The 8,750-nt window shown below is 43.2% G+C and overlaps 1 protein-coding gene across 2 annotated transcripts; it reads left to right on the forward strand.

Moving 5' to 3' along the window:
- ZNF622 (zinc finger protein 622) lies at window positions 1–8,166 on the forward strand. 2 transcript variants are annotated; one of them, XM_062500470.1, is made up of 8 exons: window positions 1–50; window positions 314–515; window positions 2,186–2,794; window positions 4,175–4,444; window positions 5,192–5,354; window positions 6,159–6,271; window positions 7,115–7,258; window positions 7,844–8,166. In XM_062500470.1, the coding sequence occupies exons 3-8, from the start codon at window positions 2,188–2,190 to the stop codon at window positions 7,969–7,971; spliced, it is 1,425 nt and encodes a 474-aa protein (XP_062356454.1). In that variant the 5' UTR covers window positions 1–50; window positions 314–515; window positions 2,186–2,187; the 3' UTR covers window positions 7,972–8,166. The 2 variants fall into 2 exon arrangements, with proteins under 2 accessions (XP_062356454.1, XP_062356366.1); XM_062500382.1 differs by lacking the exon at window positions 314–515 and having other exon boundaries at window positions 3–50; window positions 2,186–2,824.
- Window positions 8,167–8,750: the final 584 nt, after the last annotated feature.

Genomic DNA, 8,750 nt, shown 5'->3' on the forward strand with positions numbered 1-8,750 from the left:
AGCCGCGCGGCCACTTCCGGTCCCGGCGCCGCCAGCTCCGCTGGCCGCAGGTGCGTGTCCCGGGCCTGGGGGGTGGGATGGGATGGGATGGGACGGGACGGGACGGCACGGCACGGCACGGCACGGCACGGCACGGCACGGCGAGGGTGGGGGACAGGCGGTGTGGCCCAGCCGAGCCGGCTGTGCTCCCTTGGGATGCAGGCTCCCTGTGAGCCCGGCCTGGTCCACGCCTGGCCTGGTGGCTCCCTGCTGCCGCCTACGCCCTGTCTTATCTCTTTTTAAAAAAAAATTATTTGTATTTATTTACCCATAGGCTTTGCCCGAATTTTTGTTGTCCGTGTGGTACATGCCTGCCTGGTGCCAAGATTTGGGACACGGGCTCAGTTTAAATCCAACCGAAGGCAGATAAAAATCAATAAAGAGCCTCAGGGGAGGTGGTGATTTGTCTGGAAGGGCTTGGCTGTGCTGCGGGCTTGTGAGTGCCTGGGGTGTCGTTTTCCTGAGCCCCACACAAGGTAGGACTCGGAGGTTCGGTCCTGCGGCCTAAACCGGGAGGGGGAAGTGCGGGCGGGCCATGGGGAGGTCTCGTGTAACTACAGGGGTACTCTGGTGTTCCTCTGGTTTATGCAGTTTGAGTTGTAAACATGACTCCACGTAGTAGTCAGAGGTGAAGGCTTATGGTTATATTTTCTCTTAGTTACAAACCCCTTCTTAGCTGCTTTCTTTTGGGTGGGGTGGAGCGGGAGGAGATTAAAGGAGTGTTTTTAGATGCACCCGTGGCAGTGTTGCGTGGCTTCTGTCTGTCGTCATGGACCAGAACAGTGTTCTGCCTCAGAGTCCTGCAAGGAGTTTATCACTTAACAGCCAGCGTGGCTCTGGGTCAGTGGTTTATGGCCAAGGTTGGTTCTTGGGTGGGGAGAGGGGCAGGGACCGAATACTCGGGATTTCTCAGAGGGCGGAGAGTACGTTTTTCTCTGAAACACAAAAAGCATCCGTTACACTGAGTAGATGCTTTTAGTGCTCCAGATAAAATAATATGGCCTTTATTTTCTGCATCCCCCCTGTAGCTGTCACACTGTAGATAGCACAAGCAGTGATAAGTACGAAGCCCAGTGGTTCCAGGGAATGAGTGTTTCATAAAGTGTGTTTTGACTCTACATGTTGATGACTTCTGCCACTGCTTCTCATTGCTAGTAGCTTCAGGGAGGGATTGCTTTTCCTCTCCCTGCTTTCAGACCCCCTCATCCTTATGTATTATTTCTTTTTTCTCCTGATTAAGCCATAGTTTTTCTAAATCAATTAAAAGATGAAGGTGCTTTCTGTGATCTCCAGATAAGGATTTTTTTCTCTTTGCTTTTGGAGCCTTTAAGAGATTCCATCAACTTTGTTATTAAAAAAATAAAATAAATTTTACAAAGTTAAATTTAATGTATGGGTTTGTAAAGGACAGTATCAGTGTGGCAGGTCACTGCTCTGCAGCTGTCCTGTACCAGCCCCAGTAACACAGCTCAGCTGGATGGTGGGAAGTGGAGGGAGACCAGGGTTAGCAGTGGCTTCAAGTGCTAGATCTAGGCATGGCTCACTGCATCTCCAGATGAACAGCTGTGCAGGGTAAAGTATTGTCAACACTACATGCACTGCTCCAAAGTAGATAAGAAGGCCTTGTTTTTAAATGCAGTAACAGGGTTTTCTTGCCATTTAATTAGGCACTGGAAAATAGAAAATAGGCCTGTAAGCAGGTTTTCTCTTTTTTACCCTTATTTCTGAGGAATCACTGATCTCCTCAAAGTCTTACAGTTGGCAGAACATGAGCTTGTTAAGAGCCTTTAGTCACTGATATTCAGTGAATAGTGTAGAGCTTCTAAAATACTGTTGCTGTGACTAGGGCCCCTCTTCTGCATCCTAATCCCAACAGTCACAGCGTTCTGCATCCATAGCTGGAATGCTCAGCTGCTGCTGTGGTACAAGTAAACTCAGAGTCTTTTATTTATAAGTTTCCTCTCTTGTTCCTGCCTGTGAGTACTGCACTCATTGCTGATGCTGGTGTTAAATAAATTTAATTCTGTGCAAGAGTTGTGTGTCTAATACTGCCTTAAAAGAAGGTTGTCAGGATGTTGTGTTGGGGCTTTTTTGTGTCTCTTATTTAATTTTTTTTAGCATGATTTTCTTTTTTGCCACTTTCTAGTAATGGCTACCTACACTTGCATCACTTGCCGTGTGGCTTTCAAGGATGGTGACATTCAGCGTGCCCACTACAAAACCGACTGGCACAGGTACAACCTGAAGCGTAAAGTTGCTGACATGCCTCCTGTCACTGCTGAGAATTTCCAAGAGAGAGTCCTGGCACAGAGAGCAGTAGCAGAGGAGCAGAACAAAATCACTGCCACTTACTGCACAGTGTGCAGCAAGAGGTTCTCCACCTTCAATGCCTATGAGAATCACCTGAAGTCCAAGAAGCACCTGGAGCTGGAGAAGAAAGCTGTTCAAGCTGTCAGCAAGAAGGTGAAAATATTAAATGAAAAGAATCTGGAAAAGGGGCTGGCCCCAGAGAGTGTAAATAAAGATGAAATGAACACAGCTATTCAGCAAGCCATCAGAGCCCAGCCATCTTCGTCTCCAAAGAAGACACCTCTACCTCCCAGTAATGCGAGTAGCTCTCCAGTTTCCAGGGAAAGCAGCAGCTTGTCCCAGAGCAGAGAACGACCAGAAATACCTCCACGGCTGCAGTGGTTTGAACAACAAGCAAGGAAGCTGGCTAAGCAGCAAGCAGAGGAAGAAGAGGATAATGAAGAAGGTAAGGCAGTAAACACACTGACAGAAGATAGTTTGGGGTGAGCTATGGTTTGAGCAAAATGTTCCTCCTACTTCTGCAGTGCAGCGTTTTCCATCACAAAAGGTCTTGTTGATTAAATTTTCAATTTAACAAAGGAGTTAAGGTTGGCCTATGTTTGCAGTCAAGGACTCTGTGTTAAAATGTCTGAACTGCCAGCTGTTCAACTTACAGACAGACACTAATGCATGTAAAGATTTAACTAAATAGTCACTAGTATGAGCAGTATTTCCCACATAAAATGTCAAAGGAGGTTTCCTTTTAAGAGAGCTAGTAAAAGCTACTTCTGAAAAATAAATGAATAAAAATCCAGTTACGATCATTTGCTGTTGTCCCAACTCATTTCCTGATCTGTTGAAGGGAGGTGGGACTGTGTTTGGTTTTGTTTCCCTCTGCCCACCAAGACCAGAGGAGAAAGTTTGCTCTTTAACCTGTATGGCATCACTTCTCAGCATGTTGATGTCTGTGTTAAAACGGGTTTAAGAGTTGCCACCCCAGCTATACTTCCTGTGAATACAGCTTTGTGTTGGAGGTCAGCCTGGAAAGTAGACAGCTGAAAAGATCAGAACTTAGGAATTTCCAGAAAAGGGTTATTTTTAACCTGGATGCTTTCAGTGCTGTAATTGACAGTGCAGCTCCAAACACATCTATTGGAGCAGTTGAATGGGTGATTGAGCTTGTAGCAAGGGGATAGGTATGAATGAGGGGGGGGTTCATTCCAGCTTCTGAAACCCATGTGTCACGTTACTGCATCTGTTACAGCAGTTTTGTGCTCTTGAAATTTCAATTGCAGTTTGGTGAATCTGTTCTACATGAGAAAAAGCATTGAACATACATCATAACACCTAAAGAAGCCAGCTTGCACCTGTCTAGTACCAATGTGTTAGTAATAAATTGTATTGTGAAAATCGCAGTAGGTTTCTGAATGCTAATTGTTCTTTTAAGTGTGTGAGCAGGAGTGTGTTTTCTCTCACTGCTGGAAGTATTTTCCTGATGTTTCCAGAGTTTCTTGCTTTCAGTGAGACATGCTTGTGTTCTTGCACTGTGGTGAATTAAATTTGAGGCCTAGAAACAGCAGTGAAGTGTTAATAGTTGAGAAAATGGAGGGGGGAAAGTATCAGATCTGCCAGTGGTTTTTATGAGCAACCTTGTGCTTTGCTGTGCATCTTTAAAAGAAATGTCTTTTACTGGCAATGGTAAATTCTTGCACCTGGAAATGGCACTTAGCTGTAAGAACAAAAAATATAATATGTTCTATGATGGCTTATTCTAACCTACTTGGGACTTATTTTCCTTGGGAAAAGTATAAAATAAATATGTATTTTTTTAAACTTCCTTTAAAAGACTGGGAAGATATGGATTCTGATGAAGACATTGGCTCTGATGAAGACATTGGCTCCGACAAAGAGATGGAAAGTGTGGAAGAAGAGGAACAACAGGCAGAGGCTGAAAGCATTCCTGCTGTTGGGGCCATACCAGTCACAGACTGCTTGTTCTGTCCCCATCACTCAAGATCTCTCACAAAAAATGTGGCACATATGACAAAAATTCACAGCTTCTTTATTCCAGACATAGAGTACCTTGTGGATCTCAGAGGACTAATCAAGTATCTTGGTATGACTGAATGTTCTCTCTTTTTTTTTCAGGATAATTATATTGATAGTGCTTATTTGCATTTGGATAGGACACCAAATGTTCTGGTTTTGGTTGACTTTTTTTGTCTGAGCGCTGCTTTTTTTTTTTTTTTTTTTTTTTTTTTTTTTTTTTGTCTGATCAATATTTTGATCATGAGCAGGACCACAGTCTCTCCAGGGAGAATGAGAGAAAACTTGGATGTGCAAACATGGTCATGTACCTTGTAGGTCTCACATAGTTTTTTGATATTGAGAAAGTTGTTTAGATAAGGTGAAACTTGGGACAAAAGTCTGTTGCTACAGCTTGAATATGAGCTGTATTGTCCTACCAGTGAGTCACAAATATTTGTCTCTCCGGTTTACAATACTTGTGAGAGCGCTAAAAGCTAGGGAAAAGTATATTATCCTTCAAGTCTAAAAGTAATGATGAGAAGAAAATAATTTTGGATTATTGGATAGAAAAACTTATTGGAAGTGTGAAATTTGTTATCGAGAACACTTAATGACCCATATCTTGTCACAAGAAATCTTGAAATAACCAGAGTTGTCCCTGATGGGCCCATATCGTCAAAGCATAGGAACAACTGGGTTATCCTGGAAATTAAGGGCTCAAGGCTCTTCTTAGGTCTCTCTGCCTGGGAAGCTGGGAAGGCTTTGTCTCAGAAATGTTAATTACTGACTAGGGTGACTTTGTTCAGACCAATAGAATTACCAGTGTTTTCTGCAGGAGAGAAAGTTGGTGTTGGGAAAATCTGCATCTGGTGCAATGAAAAGGGGAAATCCTTCTATTCTACGGAAGCAGTCCAGGCTCATATGAATGATAAAAGCCACTGCAAACTCTTCACAGATGGAGATGCTGCCCTGGAATTTGCAGATTTCTATGATTTTAGGTGAGGTCATTTCTCTTTGAGTGGGACAAACAGGTGGGGACAGACAAAAGTACAGTTAAATATTACATTAGAAACTACTATTCATTCTTAAAATTTAGTGGTGTTTCGGGTTCCAGTACTTGTTTTGGGCTGCTGATTCCCTACTCTTTTAAGTAATGGTAACAATAAGATTGGTTGTCTTCTTCTGTTACCATTGTTGCCAGTCCTACATCGAAGTACATTTTGAATTCTGTTTTTTATGTTTGCTGTTACTGAATTGAGATTTCAGTGCACCAGCAAAGGCCATAAAAGGTCATAACTCTTTCCCATTATCTTTTAAATAGATTGTGAACTTAACACTTACTGTGGGTTTCTTACATAAGTTTTGTTGTATAGCTGTAGTTGAACAGGATTGCTGTGATTTAGAGGCCTCTTGAAATTCCTGCAACATATCCTAAGTTGTGTTTATGTTGGTCAGAAATACCTCATATTATGGTGACAGGTGGAGCTTCTGGGAGCACTTGTTCAGTAGTTGTGCAGAGGTGGTGACCTGCACTGTGCTGGCATTTCACTATGAGTTACTGTTAAGCGTGCAGCAGCAGAACCTGTGCCAAGTTACAGAACAGAATGGCGGAAGGAGATTCCTTGTCTCCAGGTCCTGTTCAGGGCATGGTTCTGCTGTTAGGAGCTCTTAGACCAAGGCAGGTGAAAAGTGACAATGCTTGTGCCTTGCTGTAGCTGTGCACAGTGGTTCTTTTGTAGAGTGGTTCTGGATAGCTGTGGCTACTCACCGTTTTTAAACCATGTATTGCTGCTCTTCCACAGGAGCAGTTACCCTGATCATGAGGATGGGAAAGATGTGGAGGGTCCTGGAAAGCACCCGGCAGAGAAAGAGTTGGATTATGATGATGACACCATGGAGCTGATCCTTCCATCAGGTGGGGACAGAGTTTGTGTTATAACTTGCTTTCTCTGTACTTCTCATATCAGCCTCCAGTACCTGCAGCACAGGCCATTGTTGTGTTTTTCTCTGGGAATGGAGAAGGTAGTTTTGTATTTAAGTGTCTTTGGGGTTATGTCCTCACCTTTCATTATTTTCACTGCCAAGTAGTTCAGCTTCTTCAGCGCTGATATGTAGACAGTGGCAGTGGGGTGCTCTGCCCATTTTACATCTTCATTATCATATGACTCTCATAGTATACTCCAGCAAGAGTTTCCATATTTGCTTGAGTACAACTTGGAGAGGCTATAACTTAGGTTATCTAGTGTAGGGGTCTTTTTTTGTAGAGAGCCAGCTCCTACCTAATTCAGTAAATTAAATTATTAACTACCCTTTCTCTAGTTCAGCATTTGGCACTCTCACTTGCTTTTTTTTTGTTTGGTGATTTTGTAGGAGGGGACCTCAGCCCTTTCATTCTGAGAAGTGCTGCCAACTCTGCAGTTACACAAGTTTTCCTGAATGTCAGCAAGTGGCTTCACTGTTTATGTGAAACAGCATTGCCTCTCTGCTCATTCCACTATTTAAAATTATCTTTTCTGATAACTGCCTGTTTGTTACCTGAGCTAAGGCCCTCTTGAACTGCAGCACATTTTGTGCTTTTTCTTCGAGCAGCTCTTACAGTAATTACGTTGAGTTCCTAATAATTCTAAAATTTTTAAGGTTCTGGACCCTTTAAAAACATTTCTCAGCAGAGGGGTTTTCCATATTTTTAGAGAGCTTGAGTACTCCATTTCAGAAGCTGTTTCGTGATGGATAATAAGATGTCCCCTGCTGTGAACAGGTGCCAGAGTGGGTCACCGTTCCCTGATGAGGTACTACAAGCAGCGTTTTGGTGTGACAAGGGCCGTGGCTGTTGCAAAGAACAAGAAAGCTGTGGGTCGGGTGCTGCAGCAGTACCGAGCCTTGGGCTGGACGGGGCAGGCAGGTGAGTGACAATGGCAGGGCTTTGCAGAGGAGGAGGCTCTGGGATGTCAGCACTCTACAATTCCAGAGGTCATCTTTGCTTTACACGTGGTGTTTACGCAGTAGTTTGTCTTCTACTTGGTTCATTTTAATTCCTGACATCCAAGCAGATACAGGAAGTTTGTTTCTAAAATCCACTGCAGCTGCTGTGCAGGCTTTTCATTCTGTTGTTTGTGATCTCTGGTGACTTCCTGAGATTTCTTGGTTTCTGCCTGTCCAAGCCACTACACTTGTTATTTAACAATATAACATAAGTCATGTTTTGACAGAATGCTTTTCCAGTTGGGGAACAGTGTTGAGGTCTATATCCACTTTTGAAATACAAGAATCATGCTTGCAATGCTAAACAACCTTTTGCCTTAATCACAGTCTTGGGTATTTGTAGAGGGAACTGGGCTTTGCCCAGAGAGAAGTGAAAAGTGCCAGTATGGAAAGGAAAACCTGCAGGTAACTGCTGAAGTACATGGGCAGGTCATCTGGTTTGCATACAAGTTGTAAGAAAGGTGACAGACATTGATCCATCTCTCTTCCTTCTCTCTCCCTGCAGGGGCTGTCTCTGCTCAGCAGCGTGACATGCAGTACCTGCAGAGGATGAAGTCAAAGTGGATGCTCAAGACAGGAATGAGTAACAATGCTACAAAGCAGATGCATTTCCGGATGCAAGTCAGATTCTGAGTTCTAAAGAGAACTGCCTACAGCTGGGGAGGGGAATTTAATGATTTTGGGGTTGCAGATTCTCTTATTAAAATGGACTTGGTACCTATCAAATGCTGATGTGTTTGCTGCTGTGCCTTCCTTTGTAAAAAGAAGAATGGCAGGGAACTGGTCTCTTCTGAAATAAAGGTGGGCCTAACTTAAAAATAAATTATCTTCAGTGGAACAATAAAATATCTTCAGTGGAACATGTGGCAGAGTAGTCATGGCTATGACTGAAGGTACATGCATAGTCCATGGGGTACATACCCATCTTTGTGCAGGTCATTTATGGGGGCCAGTTGACATTGTCATTCATCTGAATATCTTCTGTTTCCAATTCTACTAAATGTTTGAAGCCAAGAGGAGGTCGTGGATCTAAATGCTTCAGGTGTAGTGTATTGAATGTTTTCAGTTGTGGTGCCAGACATACTAGCTGGGTGGTTTGGAGTTCTAGCTGGCACTGTTGAAGTGAAAATTTGAGAGCAGACTTTCATGGAAGGTTAAGTAAGAATTGTTTGAAGAAATGCACTGATAATTCCAGGATTAATACTGTCCTCAGAAGCTGACTGTGCTTAGCTAATGCTCCAGCTCAGGGCTGGATTAATAATGTGCAGTATAGTTGTTTTATGTCGAATGTGATGAATTTTCATTTCTGGAAAACCGCTCAAAATTATCTTAACATTTAGATGAATGGCAATCAAAATTTTGCATTTCCTGCCTAAAACTCTGAAGATACTGTGGTTGACAGTGTGTTTTGT

The sequence above is a fragment of the Cinclus cinclus genome, chromosome 1 (genome assembly GCF_963662255.1).
Source record: "Cinclus cinclus chromosome 1, bCinCin1.1, whole genome shotgun sequence".
NCBI lineage: Eukaryota > Metazoa > Chordata > Aves > Passeriformes > Cinclidae > Cinclus > Cinclus cinclus.

Excerpts from the sequence above, each read along its gene's own strand:
- ZNF622 (XM_062500382.1), top strand. The coding sequence starts at position 2,188 with ATGGCTACCTACACTTGCATCACTTGCCGTGTGGCTTTCAAGGATGGT. Across the intron at positions 5,355-6,158 it reads GCAGATTTCTATGATTTTAG|GAGCAGTTACCCTGATCATG; the intron begins GTGAGGTCATTT and ends GCTCTTCCACAG. Across the intron at positions 6,272-7,114 it reads GGAGCTGATCCTTCCATCAG|GTGCCAGAGTGGGTCACCGT; the intron begins GTGGGGACAGAG and ends TGCTGTGAACAG.